The following is a 25,525-nucleotide window of genomic DNA, read 5'->3' as shown; positions in this document are numbered from 1 at the left end:
GCCCGGACGCGTTTTGAGGCCATCCACAAGTTTCTGCATTATACTGATAATGCAGCGTGTCCCGCACAAGATGACCCCAACTTTGACCGTCTGTTCAAAGGTCGGCCGGTCATCGAACACTTCAACAAAAAGTTTGCTGAAGTGTACGTGCCCCAAAGGGACATCTGCGTGGATGAGTCCTTGTTTCACTTCAAGGGAAGGCTGCGATTCCGTCAATACCTGCCCAGTAAGAGGGCCAGGTACAGAATCAAACTCTATAAGTTGTGTGAGAGTACCTCAGGGTACACCCACAAGTTTAGAGTTTACGAAGGGAAGGACACCCGGATTGAACCCCCTGAGTGTCCTCCTTTCCTGGGAGTGAGTGGGAAAATTGTGTGGGATTTGGTGCACCCACTGCTGGATAAAGGTTATCACCTCTACACTGATAACTTTTATACCAGCATCCCACTCTACAAATCCCTCTCTGAGCGACGTACCGCAGCCTGCGGTACTGTCCGCAAAAATCAGAGAGGCCTCCCGAAGACGCTACTTGGGCAGATGCTCCGAAAAGGTGAGAGCAGAGCCCAATGTAGCGACCACCTGCTGGTGGTCAAGTACAAGGACAAGAGAGATGTCCATCTCTTGACCACCATACACGGTGATGGCAGTACCCTCTGCACTGTACGGGGTACCTCTACACAGGTCCTCAAACCGACATGTGTAGTGGGGTACAACAAAAAAATGGGGGGGGTTGATCTCTCCGATCAACTCCTCCAACCGTACAATGCATTGGGGAAGGCCAAGGTGTGGTACAAAAAGCTGGCCGTGCACATCGTCCAAATGGCAATGCTCAACGCATTCCTGCTGTCACAATGTGCATGCCCCAGCGATACGGCGTACCTTCATTTCCAGGAGGTAGTGGTTAAGGCCATGATGTTTGGCGCTCAGGAAGGAGCGGGCCCCAGTACTTCAGGAACTGAAGGTGCTCGTATTGTCCCAGGTCAGCATTTTCCGGGGGTGGTCCCGCCAACCCCAAGAAAAGGTAAGCCGCAAAAAAGGTGTCGAGTGTGTTACAAAAAAGGAATACACAGGGACACCACTTACCAGTGTGACACCTGCCCCGAAAAACCTGGCCTGTGCATGAAGGATTGCTTCAAATTGTACCACACCTCCATGCACTACTAATTTACATTAGATTAGTTGGGGGCACATCTAGATTTGTTCATTGGGGGTCTAGTATCCAAAATGATGTCATATGTGGGTTTTTTTCCTGTTTAGGCACATCAGGGACTCTGCAAATGGAACATGACGCCAGCAGACCATCAAAGTCTGCATTCCAAAACAACACTACTTCCCTTTCGAGCCCCAACGTGTGCCTAAACAGTTTTTTCCCACATGTGGGGTACCAGAGTACCCAGGACAAATTGGACAATGACTTTTGGGGTCCAATTTCTCCTGTTACTCTTGGGAAAATTAAAAATTGGGGACTAAATGATCATTTATGTGGGAACAAAACAGGATTTTATATTTTCACGCCTGGGCATTATAATCTTTAGTGAAACACTTGGGGGTTCAAAGTGCTCACCACACATCTAGATAAGTTCCTTAGGGGGTCTAGTTTCCAAAATGGGGTCACTTATTGGGGGTTTCTACTGTTTAGGAACATCAAGGGCTCTGCAAATGGAACATGACGCCCGCAGACCATTCCATCAAAGTCTGCTTTCCAAAACGTCATTACTTCCCTTTCGAGCCCTGACGTGTGCCCAAACAGTAGTTTTCTCCCACATGTGGGGTATCAGGGTACTCAGGACAAATTGATCAACAACTTTTGGGGTCCAATTTCTCCTGTTACTCTTGGGAAAATTAAAAATTGGGGACTAATGTTCATTTATGTGGGAACAAAACAGGATTTTATATTTTCACGCCCGGGTGTTATAAACTTCTGTGAAGCCCTTGGGGGTTCAAAGTGCTCACCACACATCTAGATGAGTTCCTTAGGGGGTCTAGTTTCCAAAATGGGGTCACTTGTTTGGGGTTTCCACTGTTTAGGCACATCAGACGCTCGTCAAACGTGACAGGGCGTCCGATCTCAATTCCAGCCAATTTTAGGTTGAAAAAGTCAAACGGGCTCCTTCCCTTCTGAGCCCTGCCATGTGCCTAAACAGTGGTTCCCCCCCACATATTGGGTATCAGCGTACTCAGGACAAATTTGACAACAACCTTTGGGGTCCAATTTCTCCGGTTACCCTTGGGAAAACAAAATATTGGGGACTAAATGATCATGTTTGTGGAAAAAATATGATTTTTTATTTTCACGTCCGGGTTTTATAAACTTCTGTGAAGCCCTTGGGGGTTCAAATTGGTCACCACACATCTAGATAAGTTCCTTAGGGGGTCTAGTTTCCAAAATGGGGTCACTTGTGGGGGGTTTCCACTGTTTAGGCATATCATGGGCTCTCCAAACGGAACATGGCGTCCGATTTCAATTTCAGCCAATCTTAGGTTGAAAAAGTCAAACGGGGCTCCTTCCCTTCTGAGCCCTGCCTTGTGCCCAAACAGTGGTTCCCCCCCCATATATTGGGTATCAGCGTACTCAGGACAAATTTGACAACAACTTTTGGGGTCCAATTTCTCCTGTTACCCTCGGGAAAATAAAAAAATTGTTGCTAAAATATTATTTTTGTGACTAAAAAGTTAAATGTTCATTTTTTCCTTCCACGTTGCTTCTGCTCCTGTGAAGCACCTGAAGGGTTAATAATCTTCTTGAATGTAGTTTTGAGTAGCTTCAGGGGTGCAGTTTTTAGAATGGTGTCACTTTTGGGTATTTTCTGCCATATAGACCCCTCAAAGTGACTTCAAATGTGAGGTGGTCCCTAAAAAAAATGGTTTTGTAAGTTTTGTTGTAAAAATTAGAAATCGCTTGTCAAATTTTAACCCTTATAACTTCCTAACAAAAAAAAAATGTTTCCCAAATTGTGCTGATGTAAAGTAGACATGTGGGAAATGTTATTTAGTAACTATTTTGTGTCACATATTTCTCTGTTTTAAGGGCATACAAATTCAAAGTTTGAAAATTGCAAAATTTTTGCCATATTTCTGTTTTTTTCATAAATAAACACAAGTTATAGCAAAAATTTTTTACCACTAAAGTGAAGTACAATATGTCACGAGAAAACAATCTCAGAATCGCCTAGATCCGTTGAAGCGTTCCAGAGTTATAACCTCATAAAGGGACAGTGGTCAGAATTGTAAAAATTGGCCCGGTCATGAACGTGCAAACCACCCTTGGGGGTGAAGGGGTTAATCAGGACAATTTTGGAAACTTTTTGGTTAGGACGTTATAAGGGTTCAAGAGTTGACCAGCAATTTCTTATTTTTTCCAACCAAATTTACAAAACCATTATTTTTTTTATGGACCACCTCACATTTGAAGTGAGTTGGGGGGGTCAATATAACAGAAAATACCCCAAAGTGACACCATTCCAAAAACTGCACCCCTTAAGATGCACAAAACCACATTCAAGAAGTTTATTAACCTTTCAGGTGCTTCACGAGAACTAAAGCAATGAGGAAGGAATAAAAAAAATAAAAAAAAAAAAAAGAACATTTTACTTTTTTCACAAAAAATTTACATTGGAACCATTTTTTTTTATTATTTTTACAAGGGTATCCGGAGAAAATGGACCACAAAATTTGTTTTGCAATTTCTCCCAAGTATGTCGATACCCCTTATGTGGGGAACTGTTTTGGTGCATGGCAGGGCTCGGAAGGGAGGGAGCACCATTTGACTTTTTGTCCGCAAAATTGGCTGGAATCAAACCCCCTGATGTACCTAACCCCCTGATGTACCTAAATAGTGGAAACCCCCCAATTCTAACTCCAACCCCAACCCTCACTTTAGCCCCAACCCTCTTATTTATTTTTTACTCATTTATACAGCACCATTAACTCCACAGCGCTTTCCACACTTTAGTCCCAACCCACTTAAGCCCAACTCTAACCCTAATGGGAAAATGAAAATAAATATTTTTCTTAATTTTATTATTTTTACCTAACTAAGGGGATGATAAAGGGGGGTTTGATTTACTATTTATTTTGATCACTGTGATAGTGTCTATTACAGTGATCAAAATGAACCAACAGGAACTGTGCATAACCCGTCATTTTCTCCCGGAAGACACCGGGGGGTTGCAGGAACAACAGAGGTACCGGGGGGGGGGGGGGGACTTTATTTGCGATCACATCAGAGAAGAGAGAAATTAAAGGGAAAAACAGACTTTTTTGCGGTCACCATTATACTGTTAATAACAGAGATCGCAACACTTGAGTCAGTAAAAAACGACCCAAATCATGTTCTCTGGGGTCTCTGCTACCCCTGGTAGCCGAGACCCTGGAGAAATTCCAACTCTGGGGGGGGGGGGGGCACTAAACCTTTATTCCTCAGCGTCGTTAAAAAGCGGCGCTGTGGTTTTAGTACCCATAACTGCCGCCGTTAAAAGGCGTATCAGCAGTCGTAAATGTTTGACAAAACATAGGAGGGTAATTATCGAGTTGATAATTTTTGTATGGATTTCGAAGGATAGTATAAATATCCAAATGTCCCTTGGTATAAAAAAGGTTCCCTAAAGTTATATGGAGTGAGCGGCAATACCCCATATAAGGGTAACGTGTGGACAACTTTGGACGATTTATAGAAGAAAGCAGCCATGTTACCCTAAATTTAGATACTTACCTCTTAATACTGAGAATGAAAGCAGAAAATATGCATCACACCTGTTACAGATACATCAGATCAGAAATCTTCATGTTCCAAGCCAGATTCCCCCTACTCAAATGACATCAAACTAGCCCCAAAGCTTTTAGCATATAATGTGCTGTCTATTAAAGGGGTTCTCTAAACATTTATCATCTATATGACTGGGTGTCTGATACCTAAATCCCCAAGAGATCAGCTATTATTAGATCTGCGATTTTGAACACGTTGCGATTTACAAATCGGTGGACTTTATGGAAACCTGGCTGGACGAAAGCCATGTGTGGGTGACAAACGTATATGGTTATTCTACATTCAGAAAGGACAGGAAAAACAAAAAGGTTGAAGGTGTGTATTTTCATAAAATCTAACTTAAGACCTGTGCTCAATGATGACATTAGGATGAGCTGTGACAATGTATGGTAGATGCCAAGAATGGAAAGCTGCTAATTGGAGCTTACTATTAGCCTCCTAATATGGCTAAACAGGTAGAGGATGAAATGCTACAACATATTAAAAAGGCAGCAAATAATAATAGGGTCCTTATTATGGGTGATTTTAACTATCCAGACATTCAAGGGGACATAGAATCTTTTGGTTGTACTAAAAGTTGCAAGTTCTAATCCACAGTTCAAGACAATTACCTCACTCAGCTGATTGATGAACCAACCAGGGGAGATAATCTGCTGCATATGGTTCTGTCAAATAAACCAGATACAATTTCAGATCTACAAGTTAGGTAATATTTTTGATGCATGTACCATGATATGGTAAGTTTCAATGAAATATTCAATAGATCAATTCAAAATTGGAAAACCTGGAACTTCAGGAAAGCTGATTTCAACAAATTAAGGGAAACGCTTACAGTAATTACGGTAATCGTGTAGACTGGGACCATGTAATGGTGACTGGGTATTCCAATCATAAATGGGGCATGTTTAAGGATATACTGCCATAATCCAGTAGAACACTTGTACCCTCTGGTAATAAAATGTCCAGGAATAGAAAGAAATTATTATTATGATAAGACAGTACAAAGTTTAATAAGACAAAAACAAGGGCATGCAAAATCTCGAAGGCCGAGAATACAGAAATAGCATTTCAAGAGTATAAAGATGTCAATAGGAAATATAACAAAATAAATCAAGCTACTAAAGATATCTAGTGAAACAAATCACCGGCAACATTAAAGTAAATCCCAAAACATTTTATAAATACATCAATGCTGAAATTAAAAAACGGATGGTATCAGCCCCCTTTATCCCTGGAGCTTTTTTCGATTTTGCGTTTCGTTTTTTTGCTCCCCTTCTTCCCAGAGCCATAACTTTTTTATTTTTCCTGCAATATGGCCATGTGTGGGCTTGTTTTTTGCGGGATGAGATGTACTTTTGAATGACACCATCGTTTTTACCATGTTGTGTACTAGAAAACGGGAAACAAATTGTAAAAAAAAGTGCAATCCCACACTTGTTTTTTGTTTGGCTTTTTTGCTAGGTTCACTAAATGCTAAAACTGACCTGTCTTTATGATTCTTCAGGTCATTACAAGTTCATAGACACCAAACATGCCTCGGTGGTTAAAGGGAATCGGTCACCTCATTTTTCCCCTATGAGATGCGGTCACTGCCATCAGGGGCTTATCTACAGTATTCTGTAATGCTGTAGATAAGCCACCGATGTAACCTGAAAGATAAGAAAAACGAGTTATATTATACTCACCCGGGGGGCGGTCCAGTCAGATGGGTGTCGTGGTCCAGATCCAGTGCCTCCCATCTTCTAGCGATGACGTCCTCTTCCTTGCTTCCTGTCGCGCTCCTGCGCAGGCGTAATTCTCTGCCCTGTTGAGGACAGAGCAGAGTTCTGCAGTGCGCAGGCGCCGGGAAAGGTCAGAGGTCTGGCGCCTGCGCCCTGCAGTACTTTACTCTGCCCTCAACAGGGCAGAGAATTACGCCTGCGCAGAAGCCACGACAAAAGCAAGGAGGAGGACGCCATCGCTAGAAGATGGGAGGCATTGGACCCGGACCACGACACCCATCGGACTGGACTGGCCCCCGGGTGAGTAAATATATAACTCATTTTTCTTATCTTTCAGGTAACATCAGGGGCTTATCTACAGCATTACAGTCACTGGAAGACTCCCTGAGATGATATTGCTCCCCAACCGCATCTGTTGTGATTGACGTCACGGGATATTGTATCCAGGGTGTCCCTTTTGCTAGGTTTCCCTGATTGAGCCACCAGTTGAGAGACAGCTTTACGTGTTGGGGTAGGGAGATTCTCTTATTGAGGGTCTCTGAGTCTTTGTTCCAGCAGGATAGGATATATCTGTGAAGTATCCTTGAGTGGGCCTGGGCCCAGGGGACCGCTTGGATGCAAGAAGTCATTGACCCTAATGTTGACATGGCAAACTTTATAGTCACCGTTTTTTTTACTTTTTAGAGTCCAAACTTTTGATCTTACGCCTACCTGCTTGGTGGGAAGAAGAAAGGATATTTGGTTCTGGGGATCTAGGAGGAATCCTAGAAAGACCTTCCTGGTTGAGGGATTCAGGTCTAATTTTTCCCAATTTGCCATCCAGCCTAGGGATGCCAGGGTCCGCAGGACTGATTGCAGGTGCTCTCAGAGTGGTGTTGGAGGGCGCCATGACCAGAAGGTCATCTAGGTAAGGGACGAAACATATGTCCTTTCCTCTGAAGAATGCTACCACTTCTGCCATTATTTTTGTAAATGTTCGGGGTGCCGATGATATGCCGAAGGGCAGAACCTTGAACTGGAAGTGGTGTACTTCTTCGTCTAGAGTGACTGCGAACCTTAGATATCGCCAATGAGACGGATGGATGGGTACGTGGTAATAGGCCTCTTGGACATCTATGGTGGCCATGGCAAAGTCTTCTCCGATCAATGGTATTGTGGTCTGGAACTGGTGAGATTACTGCAGATGATAGCATCTTTTGGAGTTCTGGAACTGGTGAGATTACCGCAGATGATAGCATCTTTTGGAGTTCCGAATGCAGAAGTTTTTGAAGTCTTGCTGAAGGAAGGTGTGTTACTTCCAGGTTTGAGTTGGGCTGGAGAATTTTATTTTTACTCCCCATCTGACCGAGTCTAGGATTCTTCGATCCGTAGTTATCTTCTGCCAGCTCAGGAAGTAGTTTGCGATTCTGCCCCCTACCTGCTTGGCGTCATTTCCTGTCTCTGTCTGAACGAGAGTTGTGAAAAATATTTCTGCCTTTTGGGTAGCTCCATCACCCTGTTTTTCCTTTCCCCCTGTATTGAGGGGTTTGAGACTGGAGTGGGCGAAAGGGCTTTTTCTTGGGCGGTTTTGGTTCGGGAAGATTTTTCTTCTTGTCGGACACCTTTTCTAGTAGTTCGTCTAGTGCTGGACCAAATACATATTCGCCCTTAAATGGAATAGAGCACAATTTTGTTTTTGATAGAGTATCTCCACTCCACGTTTTCAGCCATAAGGTCCTTCGGGTGGTGTTGGAAAGTACGGATGTTCTTGCCGCAATACGGACCGATTCTGCCGAGGAGTCCGCTAAAAAGCCTGCTGCCTTCTGCAGAAGCGGTAGAGAGGATAGAAGATCTTCTCTCGGAGTTCCACTTTTAATATGGTCCTCTAACTGCTGAAGCCAGAGGTATAGGGTTCTAGTTACACAGGCCGACGCAACATTTGTTTTTAACGAAGCTGCTGACACTTCCCAGGACTTCCTCAGTAGTCTATCCATCTTCCGGTCAAGCGGGTCCTTGAGCTGAGAGGAGTCCTCGAAGGGTAGCATAGTTTTTTAGCTACTCTAGCTACCTGGATATCTACTTTAGGAACCTCAGTCCAAGGCTTTGCGGCTTCTTCAACCAGGGAAAACAGATCTTTCATTTCACCCGTGATACTTAGCGACTTTTCCGGGAATTCCCATTCTTCCAAGATTACATTCTGGACATTATCATGGATAGGGAAAACCATTTTCTTCCTAGACTTCAGGCCGCCAAATAGATCATCCTGCACCAAGCAGGGTGGTCCATCTTCTTCTACTCCCATTGTGTTCCTGACCGCCGAGAGTAGTTCTTCCATATCATCTGAGGAAGAGAACCATTTCTTATCTTCTGTCTGTCTGGGTTGGGGTTACTGTCTCACCATCCCTCTTACTTCATCCATCAGGGATGGTTGTTCCTCCCGGACGATTTTTACCGTGCATTGCTGGCACAGGGTTTTTTTGTAATTGGAGGGAAGCTTTTTCCTACAGATGGCGCATTTGCGGCTTGTAGGCTTTTCTTCCATTTTTGGTGCAGGATCCTTGTCTCCCTGAAAGAGAGAAAGGGAGGGGGGCCCCTAAGAATGGGTCCTGAACCAAAAAGGGGTATACCCTTTTCCAAGTGTACTCACTGGGCCAGGGTTTGCGCTGGGCTGTGCAGAAGCAACTTTCAGGGAAGATGTATCCATCATTCAGACATTAGTCCAACCTTATGGAGTCTTCCATCAGGGTCCCTAAATAGGAACCGAGATCCAGCGTTTCTTTACCTCATCCAATCGGATGAGATCACTCCCCCTCAGTTCCTGGCGCCATCCTTTTTTCTTTTCCGAATTTCAAATTTTCTGCCAAGATGGCGGTGCATTCCACTGTGGAATGCAAGGTGGAAGTGACGTAGCGCATTCAGACCCGGCGGTGAACGTCACTTCCGGTGCATGATGCTCAGTTAGAGCATGCAGCGCCCGGAGAGAGCAGATCCTGGGCTGGGGAGCAACAGGAGGCCCCCAGCCCAGCTACTACCTGTCAGAGACACCGCACTACACTTGCTCATAGAGCCAGTGCGCGTGTCCTGAGTACAGAAGCAGTGCTAAAAGTTTACCTGGGGAGCAGGGCAGCAGAGGTGACCAGGCGTGCTTCAAGCTAATAGTGTCAGGGTCCAGTCAGCGCTGGAAAGTAAAGAGGCACAGGACCTGCGGACACTGAAAATGAGCAAGCTGGCACAGGACCTATGGTCAGGTGACTGCAAGGGGGCGGGGCTTAGCGTCCTGCTTTCAGATATGACAAGACACCATACAACAACTCAGTCAGGCAAAACGGAGGTCACAACAGTACGGGCAAACGAGGTACAGGAGGGCCAAACAGACAGGTAGTCACACAAAGCCAAAGGTCATACACAAGAGGGCGACGTGGTACCAAGGGGACAAGCAGAGAGAAGTCGGGTCACAAGCAGAGAGTCAAACACGAGAGGTAGCGCAGTACAAGAGGGTCAGGCAGAACTCGTAACAGGGACAAAACCAGATCACAACCAAGCAGGCAACAAGTTATCAGGCACAAGGCACACGTATACAAGAGGTCACTTAACTCAGCCGAGGGCAGGAGTATAACTGACACCGGACCCAGCTCCAGGTCCAGTGAGCACTAAATAGCCTCCTTCTGCCAGAGAGAGGCAGCACAATTAACCCATAGTCTAACCAGGACGGGTCAAAGCGAAATCCCGTCCTGGATCATGACACTACCATCCAGCATTGCCAAGGCGCCGGAGGATGGTGCTGGTCCCGCCAGCGGCAGGAGCCAAGTCCAGGGAGGAAGGTCCAGGACGATCGACCCTGGCTGCTCGGCTTTCAGGTAGGACTCCGGGATTTGCCGGCGCCATCCACGGAGCACACAGAACCTCTTCATCCCGATTAGGGAAAGGAAAACACTGGGGATTAGAGGAAGGGGAGGGCTATTTAACCTCTTGTTTCCTGTCCCTAATTAGGATGGGGAGGCAACCTCCTGTGTGCTGTCGTGGAGGGGATTAGAGAAAAAATGTATAATTGGTGGAGAAAGGTTGAACTTGATGGACCTAGGTAATTTTTTAAACCTATGTAACTATGATTTAACAACCCTTACTTTTCTTTCGGTTTCTGAGTTACCATTGTTTTAGGCATTTTTTGTATTAAAATAACTATCCCTACCCTACTGTAGGGTATACCTGAAGTGCATATTGTGTGAATTCTTTATTAAGACACATGGGGAACATTGAATTAACAAAATAGGAAGTGAGCCGATGCATTCCAAGGGCTGGAACGCACATATAACCTCACAGAGCGCAGGTCCCTAACTTTATGTGGGTGTAATAGGAAGTGATGTCTGTGTACTTCCAGCAGGGTATCAATAGTGCTGACAATGCGTTCCACAGAGGAATGCACGTCATATCCTGTAAAGTACCTATGTCTATATTATCAGGGAGGCACAGCAGGAAGTGACATTGCATGCACTTCCGACCTGGAATCTAAGAGTGTTTGCACGAGTTTATGACATTGGCAACGCCCCATTATACTGAGCACCTACAGTTGTGCTCAAAAGTTTGCATACCCCGGCAGAATTTTTGCTTTCTTGGCCTTTTTTTTTCCCCAGAGAATATGAATGAGAACACCAAAACTTTTTCTCAACTCATGGTTAGTGGCTGGGTGAAGCCATTTATTGTCAAACTACTGTGTTTTCTCTTTTTAAATCATAATGACAACCCAAAACATCCAAATGACCCTGATCAAAAGTTCACACACCCCATTTAATAATACCGTGTATTGCCCCCTCTAACATCAATGACAGCTGGAAGTCTTTTGTGGTAGTTGTGGATGAGGTTCTTTATTTTCTCTTCTTGGCAAAAAGTCTCAAGTTCCTGTAAATTCCTAGACTGTCTAGCATGAACTGCGCACTTGAGATCTCCCCAGAGTTGCTCATGATGAGGTCAGGAGACTGAGATGGCCACTCCAGAACCTTCACTTTGTTCTGCTGTAGCCAATAACGGGTCGAATTGGCCTTGTGTTTTGGATCGTTGTCGTGTTGGAACGTCCAAGTACGTCCCATGCGCAGCTTACAGGCTGTTTATTGCAAATTTGCCTCTAGTATTTGCTGATAACATGCTGCATTCATCTTTTCTTCAACTTTGACCAAGTTTCCTGTGCCTTTGTAGTTTACACATCCCCAAAACATCAGCGATCCACCTCAGTGTTTTACCGTAGGAATGGTGTTCCTTTCATCATAGGCCTTGTTGACCTCTCTCCAAATATAACATTTATGGTTGCGGCCAAAAAGTTCAATTTTGGTCTCATCACTCCAAATTAAATTGTTCCAGAAGTTTTGAGGCTCAACCATGCAGCTCATTTTTCTTCAAGTGCCGCCTTATTGTGCATCTTGAAACAGCCACATCGCTAGTTTTCAGAGAGTCCAGTATTTCAGCCGATGTTATTTGTGGGTTTTTATTTGCATCTCAAACAATTTTCTTGGCAGTTGTGGACAAAGTTTTTGTTGGTCTACCTGACCGTGGTTTTGTTTCTACTGTGTCCCTGATTTTCCATTTTTCCATTTAATCACAGTTTGAACGCTGCTGACTGGCATTATCAATTCCTTAGATATCTTTTTGTATCCCTTTCTTGTTTTATACAGTTCAACTACCTTTTCCCATAGATCCGTTGACAATACTACGCTGATATAGGTGAATGGTATACCTGGCATCTCAAACACATGAACTGCGTGGCATGAGTTTACAGCGAACCCTGTTATGAATGGGTCACCGAGGAGAAAAAAGCAAAACAAGCTAAGTCACAGAAAACCAGAGAGGTTGGTTACTATGCACCTTGCAGATCCCTGATCCTACCGCACAACTAGCAGCAGCCGTGGAGCGTACCTACGATGTTCCTAGACGCTTCGTCACAGTCGGAGGACTAAATAAGCCTGAAGCATGAAAAGGGGAAAACTAACTGCCCCAGAGCAGACCCCAAAGGAATAGATAGCCCCCACACAAGTATTGACGGTGAAAAAAGATGAAGGCACAAACACAGGCAGGAAAATAGGCTGAGCAAACGATGGGGCCCAAACTAACTAGAGAGGAAAGGAAAGGAAAGACACTGTCTGCAACCTGCAAAAAAACGTACAAAAATAATGTCCAACACTTCTGATAGCAAAATTAACCCTGAAGTCACTAGACTTCTTCCACTATATCAGCACTCTGAAGTATTCTGAGACAGAGCAAAAAGAGACCAAACTAGTAAGGGACAAAAAGCAAATTGGCAAAATACTGATAAATAAGAGTGGAAATTCAGCACAGCCCCCAGCCGGGGCTGGCTGACCACACCAAAAAACTGAATAGACCAACAAAATCAAGTGTGAACATTAGCAGAAAAACTTAGCTTTAGATGACTGAAACAGAGCTGAAAACCAAGAGCTGACAAACCAGAAGGAATCACCAGCAACTGAATAGGGCGTCGGCTGTCTTAATCCAATTTGAGACTCCTGAGGTCCAATCGTCATCCTCATTCTCAGGTGGCAGATCTCCACCGATCAAATCAGCCTACCTCCTGTTACCACCAGAGGGAGTCTGGAAGGAGAACTCACAACTGGTGAACCAGAGAATGAACTCACAAGAGAACCCAGTTACTAGACCGCCGACCATCAGGTGAGCGGTATTTGCTAAATTTAGGATATTTAAATCCACTAGCTGCGACCCTTTGGTATACTACTCTCATCAAGGAACCTTACATCTATGGTATTGCCATCATCAAGCAGGCCTCCTGATCAACCATGACAACGGGGAAACACGTTGAGGCGCAGTCTTCTCTATGATAAGTCTCCTTTATTTTGCACCATAATATGTGTTTATACATATTTTTGTATGGTGGATTATTCCTGACCTTACTAAAAAATACCATTGGTAAGGGAAAGACCATCCTCCTTTGCCTTTAGTTGTCATAGGGTTGGATGTACAGTATAATTCATTTATAGGATGTTTATCGGTATTGTATTTATTTAATTCACAGAGTGCCCACAGGGGATTATATTTCTGTGTATAAGGTATTATTCCTTGGGGAATTTTTTAATCTCTTCTCTATTATCTATGTTTTCCCACCTGCTTATTGTGAGGGTATGTGCACACGTTGCGGATCCGCGCGCGGAATCGCTGCAGATCCTCAAGTGTTTGACCAAACAATGTTAACCAATGGAAAAATAAAATTGCTGTGCACATGCTGCGGACTATTGTAGGGCCTTGTAAATACTCTGCATTACCTTTTTTGGTACATGCTTACATTGTCATGGTTTTTTAACCAATGTTAGTTAGACTGGGTAGATTTTTTTTATATATTTATAGAATTAACATAAACCCTTAAAAAACAATTTAACATAATTATTATTCCCGAGTCTGTATATGACCTCTTTTGCATAGATTAAAGGGAATCTGTCACCTATTTTTTCGAGTATCAGCTGCGGCCACCGCCATCAGGGGCTTATCTACAACATTCTGTAATGCTGTAGATAAGCCCCCCATATAAGATAAGATAAGATAATCCTTTAACCTGAAAGAGAAGAAAAACGAGTTATATTATACTCTCCCAGGGGCGGTCCGGTCCCTTCCATCTTCTAGCGATGACTTCCTCTTCTTTGCTTCCCGTCGCAGGCGCACTGCTCTGCCCTGGTTGAGGGCAGGGCAGGGCAGAGTACTGCAGTGCGCAGGCACCGGGAAAAGTCAGAGCGGTCCGGCGCCTGCGCACTGCAGTACTCTGCTCTGCCCTCAACAGGGTACAGCAGTGTGCCTGCGCCAGAGCCATGACGGGAAGCAAAGAAGAGGAAGTCATCGCTAGAAGATGGGAGGCACTGGACCGGACCACGACAGCCATCGGACCCGGACCGGACCCAGACCGCCCCCGGGAAAGTATAATATAAATCGTTTTTCTTATCTTTCAGGTTACATCATGGGCTCATCTACAGCATTACAGAATACTGTAGATAAGCCCCTGATGGAGGTGGTTGCATTATAGTTGAAAAAAAAAAAAGGTGACAGATTCCCTTTAAATTTAGTAGGAGTAAAGTATTGATTTTATTTTTAATTTGTAGCTCTTTATTGTACATTTCAAACTGTCACTAACACATTGTGTTACGATGGTTTTCCTATTTCATTTTCATAATATGCCTAGTCTCAAACTACAGGGTGGCTATAGCAACAGTTTGTGTTGTCGTGGGAGGCGTTTTGTTTTTCATTATGGGTATTTTGTTAAATATATTCTTTTTATGTTAACATAATATATCTCCCATAAGGTTATATCAGCCCTCTGAGGGACTTTCACCCTTTACAATTTTTTTACTGTGTTGTCTTCCACTGTAACTAGGGCATTTACAGGATACCCCTGACATGACAGGGCTCTGGGACTGATAAAACCTAGCAGCGAGTGACTGATCTTCGTGTCCAGTATAGATAGCAGCATTCCTGCTGCCTTTACTCACTGTCTAGCACTATATACATTCTGAAGAAAAATACAAATCTGCAAACTACTCCTGTCTTCTCCTCAGGATCCCTGCCTGTCTTCATAAACCCACGCCATACATTTATAACAGCGCCAAATTAAAGACCATCATCAAGCAACGTACACGTACAGTGTTCAGTTGTTATTAGTTGAGGCTGTGTGCCCACGATGCGATTTTTAAGCGTTTTTGCCGCGATTTTCGGCACGAAAACGCTGCGAAAATATTTAAAAATCGTGTACAGAACGCACCCCATGCATTCCTATGGCATTCTGCACATGCTGTGCTAATGCTGCGCTTTTTTCCGCGGCGGAAACGCATCGCGGAAAAAAAAAAAAATCGCAGCATGATCATTCTTTTGTGCGGAATCGCAAAGAATTGCCGCGATTCCGCACCCATAGGAATGCAGGAGAATCGCTTACTTCCCGCATGTGGCTATGCCCACCATGCGGGAAGTTAAGCGTCTCATGTGCGGTTGGTACCCACGGTGTGGAGGAGAGGAGACTGTCCTCCAGGCCCTGGGTACCATACCCCTGTAAAAAAAAGAATTAAAAAAAAAAAAAAAAAAAAAAAAAAAAAAATCGGGGTATATTTACCGTCCGACGTCCCGCGCTGCATTCCCGGCCTAAGCGTTCCCAGTAATGCCTTGCGGCAAGGTCCTGTGATGACGTGGTCTCGCGAGATTGCTATAGTAACGCGAGACCAACGTAATCACAGGTCTCGCAAGGCATTACTGGGAACGCTGAGGCCCGGGATGGCAGCGCGGGACGTCGGAAGGTAAATATACCCCAATTTTTTATTTTATCATTTTTAACATTTTATCTTTTACTATTGATGCTGCATAGGCGGCCTCAATAGTAAAAACCTGGTCACACTCGTCAAACACTATGTTTGACGAGTGTGACCAACCTGTCAATCACTTTCCAAGCGATGCTTCAAATCGCTTGGAAAGTGCTTGAGAAAAATCGCGGCAAAATCGCGGTGAAATCGCGTGGAATAAAACGTGTGATTTCTGGGAAGGATTCCGGTTTTCAGTGTGCGTTTTAACACGCAACGTGGGCACATAGCCTAAACCTTGTTTACTGCCTTGAAAATGAATTATTCCTAAAATCTCATAGATGTTTGGAGATTTTAATCACTTTATTCACCATATGATTCATACTAGGTTAAATGGATGTAATATAGGAGGACGTTTCCCACTCAGGAGCCAGAGTGAAGCTACTACCTGTGGTTGTCAGGCTGGCCATCTACTACAAGGACAACATTATTCATGATGGGCATCATTCACTGAAACATTACATTTTCCCTGCAGGGACCAGTATAAGAAGTCTCTGACTGGTCACATGTGGAATGGCTGTCTGCCAGGGTAACCGGGATCCATAACACAGCAACTAATCAAATACCGCCCGCTACGGCAGAGGTGATCTGTGATCAGACCACCTCTTCAAGGTTATGTACGGTACACACAACGTCTTTTTCAGGTGGCTTGTGCTTAAAAAAAAAAATAAAAAAAAAAAAATGTAAAAATGACTAGCTGTGCGCATGTTCAGTCTTTTTAAACTTTCAACCACTTCAGCCCACCAAAGCAGTTATATAAGGCAGTGACTGATCCAAGCTTATTAATACATGCAATAAAATAAATACCGTACTTATCTTTTTCGCTTCAAAAGATGTCACATAAAACGTCAAAAAAGACGCTTCATGAAAAACACCATCAGCGTATATCTGAAGCGTCTTTTGAAGGAAAAAGTTGTTGGGTACATTGCTAAAAGATGCGGTGTGCACTTATCCTTACATGAAAAACCCAGGCAAAATCTATACGTTTCCATGTAAATTGCATTGTGTATATCTAGGTCATTGCTGTCATTTTTTGTCATATTAGATTTGAAGGAGTTTTCCACGACGTATATATTATTGACCAATCCTTCTGAAAGGCCATCAATATAAATGGACTGGGGTCCAACACAAGGCACCCGCACCAATTAGCAATAGGAGCGTAGAGTTGTAAATGGAGCAGCACAGAAGCGCTGTACATCGGTTACTGGGTGCTGCGACCAGCTCTTCTTCTGTACAACAGTAGTGGATCAGCAGAACACAGCAGCCAATAAACAGCGGTGCAGGGCTGCAGTATGCCGCTCAGTACACTGCTCACACCAGACCTCTGTAATTACAGCTGCTCAGTTCAGCTTTGACACCCAGCATCCTCAATCTGATATTCATGAACTAGCCAAGAACATAGGTCCATTTTTAGGTCACCAGAGCACCCTCCATGTTTTCTGAAAGTTTCCCTGACCATGACTCACACATGAAATTATGATTGGCTCACCAATGGTATGTTCAATTATTTTCATGAATTATCCCACTAACAAGACGCCAGATCTAGTAAAAAAAAACAAAAAAAAAATGTAACGCGCAGTCATAAATAATCAGCCGACATAGACCTTTTGTTTTAGCTGACAACGGCAAAACAACACTTGAGACAGTAAATAGCCTCCCAGGGCAAATCATAGTTCATATACAATTCAAAGCCCACCAATGTCCAAAAAACTAAATTGCTTTTTTCAGAGAACATTCATCTTATGTGCATGGTGAGCTTAATTCCCATCTCTTTTACTGTAGAGTTACATGACTCAACTATGAATAGAGCTGTAGAAATAGATCCAACATCAATGACCAAAGGGATAATTTTCTTTCAGGTATAGAACAGAGCCTACAGTTTTATTGCGTTTAGTCAGAAAGCTGAACACAAGGAATAGCAGGACGGATGATCCATGTATGGGTGGTGAGGTGCCCACCCACCCGTTCCACTAGTGATTAGCGACGCTTGCTCCACTGCATCATTCATGTGGTCACCTGGTGCCCGCTTCCATGGCTGAGCCACAGCACTACAGAAGGAAGGCTGCCGAGCTCCAGACTCATTGTTTTGCTGATCCGTGTCTTTATGGATAGGCCATTATTGAAAAATCATGGAAAATCTCTCAAGCCATCTTCACTTTAGTAGAACATTATTTATCCATGAAGGAAGTAAAGCTCCTCTTCACAGGACGGAAAATCTACTCGTCACACCTCTGACATAAATATCGCACTACTAATTTATACATCTCTTTGCCAATATCAAAATGTTTAGTGTTTGGACATCAAGACTAAATCTGCCCAGCTCTATTGTATCATCACTTCCCACTGAAACCAGAGAATTATAGGATGACACCGATTCTATTCCCCATGGTAACGCCAATGTACCAGGTGCGTGGCAAATAAACAGCTCCCCCAGGCTGGAAAATCGGATACCTGTACTACGGCGGTGGCGGATGAACCACCTCACCTGCACTTACATTAAATCCAGCTCCACCCTAATGAAAGCAATGGAGTCATCGCCAGATTTAACCATTAAATGGGCGGCACCTGATCTGCAGCATAGAAAGTTATGCAGATAAATAATATTACAGTATTCAACGGCTGATTAGCTGGGAAGAAGACATTAATTATGATCCCAAGTAAATGCAAATAGGTGTGGGATATTGATTGTACCAGAAAGTGCACTTATCAAGAAATCAATGCCAGCACCATCAAATCTGAGTTATGGATATTATCTAGCAGCGCCAGGAGGTGCATGTTAACCCTTCATTCTCAGCTATGGATAATATCTAGCAAGGCCAGGAGGTGCATGTTAACCCTTCATTCTCAGCTATGGTTATTATCTAGCAGGGCCAGGTGTGTTAACCCTTCATTCTCAGCTATGGCTGACATCTACCAAGGCCAGGTGTGTTAACCCTTCATTCTCAGCTATGGATATTATCTAGCAGCGCCAGGAGGTGTATGTTAACCCTTCATTCTCAACTATGGATATTATTTAGCTGTGACAGAAAATGCTTTCTAATATCCATACCATTGAAATGAAGGGTTAAAAGACACCTTCTGGCACAGCTAGACAATATCTACAGCTGAGAATGAAGAGTTAACATGCACCTTCCAGCCCTGCTAGATGTCATCTATAGCTGGGAATGAAGGGTTAACACCACCTGGCCCTGCTAGATATCTCTTTAATTCACTGTTATGGTTATTATCTAGCAGGGCCAGAAGGTGCATGTTAACCCTTCAGCCTCAGCTATAGATGGCATCTAGCAGGGCCAGGTGGTGTTAACCCTTCATTGTCAGCTATGGCTGACATCTAGCAGGCCAGGTGGTGTGTTAACCCTTCATTCTCAGCTATGGCTGACATCTAGCAGGCCAGGTGGTGTTAACCCTTCACCCTCAGCCATGGCAGGGCCAGGTGGTGTGTTAACCCTTCACCCTCAGCCATGGCAGGGCCAGGTGGTGTGTTAACCCTTCACCCTCAGCCATGGCAGGGCCAGGTGGTGTGTTAACCCTTCACCCTCAGCCATGGCAGGGCCAGGTGGTGTGTTAACCCTTCACCCTCAGCCATGGCAGGGCCAGGTGGTGTGTTAACCCTTCACCCTCAGCCATGGCAGGGCCAGGTGGTGTGTTAACCCTTCACCCTCAGCCATGGCAGGGCCAGGTGGTGTGTTAACCCTTCACCCTCAGCCATGGCAGGGCCAGGTGGTGTGTTAACCCTTCACCCTCAGCCATGGCAGGGCCAGGTGGTGTGTTAACCCTTCACCCTCAGCCATGGCAGGGCCAGGTGGTGTGTTAACCCTTCACCCTCAGCCATGGCAGGGCCAGGTGGTGTGTTAACCCTTCACCCTCAGCCATGGCAGGGCCAGGAGGCGCCCGTGTCCCTTCCTGTCCGGCCAGCACTCACCACACAGTGCCATAGGCTCCGGAGCCCACAGGCAGCAGGTCCCGGTAGCGCTCCTTCACCTCCCACGCCGTCTTGTTCACCTCCTGGCTGTAGAAGCCTTTCTTGGTCAGCGGTGAAGACATGGCTGCAGCAGTCTGAGGTGTCAGGCAGTTGTCGGCTCAGTGTCGGCTCCGGTCTCCTGAGAGAGCGCTCGTCATGCAGCATACATACACCATGAATGCTGGCCGCCCCCTCCTCAGTGTGCTCCTTTCCTCCCACACTCTCAGCGCCTCCTTCTCTTCACTTTCTTGGCTTCTCCGCCTGCAGCCGCCCCGTGCTGTCCTGTGCGGGAAGTGCGCTGTCCTATGCATGGCGCAGAGCTTTGTTGTCCCCGGTCACATGACCCGAGCACAGCCGCGCGCTCCCCTCCCCGTCACTGCACTGACGGACGTTAACCCTCGATTTACCGTTCTGCCCGAGGACCCCTGTGGGGCACAAGAGTGAAGTAGTTTTTCCGGGGTACAATAACTTTGTTTTGTAGTGTACGTAAGCCGTCGGCCTGCAGAGGGCGCTGTCTAAAGTATCCCGTCCATATGGGGCTCTTCATGGGCGCTATACATGGCCCTACTTATGCCAGCAGTCAGAACCAACAATGGACGGGTAATGGGACTGAAAATCGCTAGGTGCAGCTGCAAGTTGCAAAAAAGCCTACCCACTTCTATTTTTTTCGACTTGCTTGTCCTGGCATTTTGGGGGGTAGAAAGGAGCCCCCTTTGTATCGCGCTGTGATGTAACGGCTACTCACGGCGATCTCTGGCCCTGTGGCCGGTGTCGTGGCCAAAGCCTAAATGTCAACACAACACCACAGCTAGGCCCTCCACCGGAGGTAACAGTTCGGTCTGCCACTCCAGGCCTGAGTCCACACTCCCACTGTCTCCCAGACCATGTATACTGCCCCTTCCTGCTTCCTGGCACTCAGCCCCGAGTAGACCTGAAGCTCCTGGGACCGAATTCAGAAATTATAGTGTGACCCCCCCACACACACATGCACACACTATAGTGTGACCCCCCCCCCACACACACACGGGACCGAAATCAGAAATTATAGTGTGACCCCCCCCCCCACACACACACACGGGACCGAAATCAGAAATTATAGTGTGACCCCCCCCCCCACACACACACGGGACCGAAATCAGAAATTATAGTGTGACCCCCCCACACACACACACGGGACCGAAATCAGAAATTATAGTGTGACCCCCCCCCCACACACACACACGGGACCGAAATCAGAAATTATAGTGTGACCCCCCCCCCACACACACACACGGGACCGAAATCAGAAATTATAGTGTGACCCCCCACACACACACATGCACATGCACACACTATAGTGTGACCCCCCCCACACACACACACGGGACCGAAATCAGAAATTATAGTGTGACCCCCCCCCCACACACACACGGGACCGAAATCAGAAATTATAGTGTGACCCCCCCACACACACATGCACATACACACACTATAGTGTGACCCCCCCCACACACACATGCACACACTATAGTGTGACCCCCCACACACACACATACACACACTATAGTGTGACCCCCCCCACATGCACATGCACACACTATAGTGTGACCCCCCCCACACACACATGCACACACTATAGTGTGACCCCCCCACACACACATGCACATGCACACACTATAGTGTGACCCCCACACACACACACACGGGACCAAACTCAGAAATTATAGTGTGACCCCCCACACACACACACACGGGACCGAAATCAGAAATTATAGTGTGACCCCCCCACACACACACACGGGACCGAAATCAGAAATTATAGTGTGACCCCCCCACACACACACACGGGACCGAAATCAGAAATTATAGTGTGACCCCCACACACACACACGGGACCGAAATCAGAAATTATAGTGTGACCCCCACACACACACACGGGACCGAATTCAGAAATTATAGTGTGACCCCCCCCCACACACACACACACGGGACCGAAATCAGAAATTATAGTGTGACCCCCCCACACACACACGGGACCGAAATCAGAAATTATAGTGTGACCCCCACACACACACACACGGGACCGAAATCAGAAATTATAGTGTGACCCCCACACACACACACACGGGACCGAAATCAGAAATTATAGTGTGACCCCCCCACACACACACACGGGACCGAAATCAGAAATTATAGTGTGACCCCCCCACACACACACACACGGGACCGAAATCAGAAATTATAGTGTGACCCCCCCACACACACATGGGACCGAAATCAGAAATTATAGTGTAACCCCCCCCACACACACACACGGGACCGAAATCAGAAATTATAGTGTGACCCCCACACACACACACGGGACCGAAATCAGAAATTATAGTGTGACCCCCACACACACACACGGGACCGAATTCAGAAATTATAGTGTGACCCCCCCACACACACACACACACGGGACCGAAATCAGAAATTATAGTGTGACCCCCCCACACACACACGGGACCGAAATCAGAAATTATAGTGTGACCCCCACACACACACACACGGGACCGAAATCAGAAATTATAGTGTGACCCCCACACACACACACACGGGACCGAAATCAGAAATTATAGTGTGACCCCCCCACACACACACACGGGACCGAAATCAGAAATTATAGTGTGACCCCCACACACACACACACGGGACCGAAATCAGAAATTATAGTGTGACACCCACACACACACACGGGACCGAAATCAGAAATTATAGTGTGACCCCCCCACACACACACACACGGGACCGAAATCAGAAATTATAGTGTGACCCCCCCACACACACACACGGGACCGAAATCAGAAATTATAGTGTGACCCCCCCACACACACACACGGGACCGAAATCAGAAATTATAGTGTGACCCCCACACACACACACGGGACCGAAATCAGAAATTATAGTGTGACCCCCACACACACACACGGGACCGAAATCAGAAATTATAGTGTGACCCCCACACACACACACGGGACCGAATTCAGAAATTATAGTGTGACCCCCCCCACACACACACACGGGACCGAAATCAGAAAATATAGTGTGACCCCCCCACACACACACACGGGACCGAAATCAGAAATTATAGTGTGACCCCCACACACACACACACGGGACCGAAATCAGAAATTATAGTGTGACCCCCACACACACACACGGGACCGAAATCAGAAATTATAGTGTGACCCCCACACACACACACGGGACCGAATTCAGAAATTATAGTGTGACCCCCCCACACACACACACACACGGGACCGAAATCAGAAATTATAGTGTGACCCCCCCACACACACACGGGACCGAAATCAGAAATTATAGTGTGACCCCCACACACACACACACGGGACCGAAATCAGAAATTATAGTGTGACCCCCACACACACACACGGGACCGAAATCAGAAATTATAGTGTGACCCCCCCACACACACACACGGGACCGAAATCAGAAATTATAGTGTGACCCCCACACACACACACACGGGACCGAAATCAGAAATTATAGTGTGACACCCACACACACACACGGGACCGAAATCAGAAATTATAGTGTGACCCCCCCACACACACACACACGGGACCGAAATCAGAAATTATAGTGTGACCCCCCCACACACGCACACACGGGACCGAAATCAGAAATTATAGTGTGACCCCCCCCACACACACACACGGGACCGAAATCAGAAATTATAGTGTGACCCCCACACACACACACGGGACCGAAATCAGAAATTATAGTGTGACCCCCACACACACGGGACCGAAATCAGAAATTATAGTGTGACCCCCACACACACACACGGGACCGAATTCAGAAATTATAGTGTGACCCCCCCACACACACACACGGGACCGAAATCAGAAAATATAGTGTGACCCCCCCACACACACACACAAGACCGAAATCAGAAATTATAGTGTGACCCACACACACACACACACGGGACCGAAATCAGAAATTATAGTGTGACCCCCACACACACACACGGGACCGAAATCAGAAATTATAGTGTGACCCCCACACACACACACGGGACCGAATTCAGAAATTATAGTGTGACCCCCCCACACACACACACACACGGGACCGAAATCAGAAATTATAGTGTGACCCCCCCACACACACACGGGACCGAAATCAGAAATTATAGTGTGACCCCCACACACACACACACGGGACCGAAATCAGAAATTATAGTGTGACCCCCACACACACACACGGGACCGAAATCAGAAATTATAGTGTGACCCCCCCACACACACACGGGACCGAAATCAGAAATTATAGTGTGACCCCCACACACACACACACGGGACCGAAATCAGAAATTATAGTGTGACACCCACACACACACACGGGACCGAAATCAGAAATTATAGTGTGACCCCCCCACACACACACACACGGGACCGAAATCAGAAATTATAGTGTGACCCCCCCACACACACACACGGGACCGAAATCAGAAATTATAGTGTGACCCCCCCACACACACACACGGGACCGAAATCAGAAATTATAGTGTGACCCCCACACACACACACGGGACCGAAATCAGAAATTATAGTGTGACCCCCACACACACACACGGGACCGAAATCAGAAATTATAGTGTGACCCCCACACACACACACGGGACCGAATTCAGAAATTATAGTGTGACCCCCCCACACACACACACGGGACCGAAATCAGAAAATATAGTGTGACCCCCCCACACACACACGGGACCGAAATCAGAAATTATAGTGTGACCCCCACACACACACACACGGGACCGAAATCAGAAATTGTAGTGTGACCCCCACACACACACACGGGACCGAAATCAGAAATTATAGTGTGACCCCCACACACACACACGGGACCGAAATCAGAAATTATAGTGTGACCCCCACACACACACACGGGACCGAAATCAGAAATTATAGTGTGACCCCCCCCACACACACACACGGGACCGAATTCAGAAATTATAGTGTGACCCCCCCACACACACACACACGGGACCGAAATCTGAAATTATAGTGTGACCCCCCCACACACACACACGGGACCGAAATCAGAAATTATAGTGTGACCCCCACACACACACACACGGGACCGAAATCAGAAATTATACTGTGACACCCACACACACACACGGGACCGAAATCAGAAATTATAGTGTGACCCCCCCACACACACATGGGACCGAAATCAGAAATTATAGTGTGACCCCCCCCACACACACACACGGGACCGAAATCAGAAATTATAGTGTGACCCCCACACACACACACGGGACCGAAATCAGAAATTATAGTGTGACCCCCACACACACACACGGGACCGAATTCAGAAATTATAGTGTGACCCCCCCACACACACACACACACGGGACCGAAATCAGAAATTATAGTGTGACCCCCCCACACACACACGGGACCGAAATCAGAAATTATAGTGTGACCCCCACACACACACACACGGGACCGAAATCAGAAATTATAGTGTGACCCCCACACACACACACGGGACCGAAATCAGAAATTATATTGTGACCCCCCTACACACACACACGGGACCGAAATCAGAAATTATAGTGTGACCCCCACACACACACACACGGGACCGAAATCAGAAATTATAGTGTGACACCCACACACACACACGGGACCGAAATCAGAAATTATAGTGTGACCCCCCCACACACACACACACGGGACCGAAATCAGAAATTATA

The 25,525-nt window shown here is 46.0% G+C and overlaps 1 protein-coding gene across 2 annotated transcripts in view; it reads right to left on the bottom strand.

Annotated features, from left to right (window-relative positions):
* The window catches only part of MAPK12 (mitogen-activated protein kinase 12), a 193,411-nt gene extending 172,874 nt beyond the window's left edge, over positions 1–20,537 (bottom strand). The window contains exon 1 of one of the 2 annotated variants that reach the window (XM_073573435.1): positions 20,519–20,537. Coding sequence is in view for 1 of the 2 variants with exons in the window: in XM_073573434.1 (XP_073429535.1) it covers positions 19,735–19,856 (122 nt within the window). In the remaining variant the exon portion in view is untranslated. Of the gene's footprint in view, positions 1–19,734; positions 20,361–20,518 lie in introns of those variants that run through there. The other variant, XM_073573434.1, reaches the window with a different exon arrangement.
* Between the last annotated feature and the right edge of the window lie 4,988 nt (positions 20,538–25,525).

The sequence above is a fragment of the Dendrobates tinctorius genome, unplaced genomic scaffold (assembly GCF_039654945.1).
Source record: "Dendrobates tinctorius isolate UK_male_01 unplaced genomic scaffold, ASM3965494v1 ptg000035l, whole genome shotgun sequence".
Taxonomy (NCBI): Eukaryota; Metazoa; Chordata; class Amphibia; order Anura; family Dendrobatidae; genus Dendrobates; species Dendrobates tinctorius.
The sequence above is the reverse complement of the archived record's forward strand: the minus strand, read 5'-3'. Positions and strand labels throughout refer to the sequence as shown.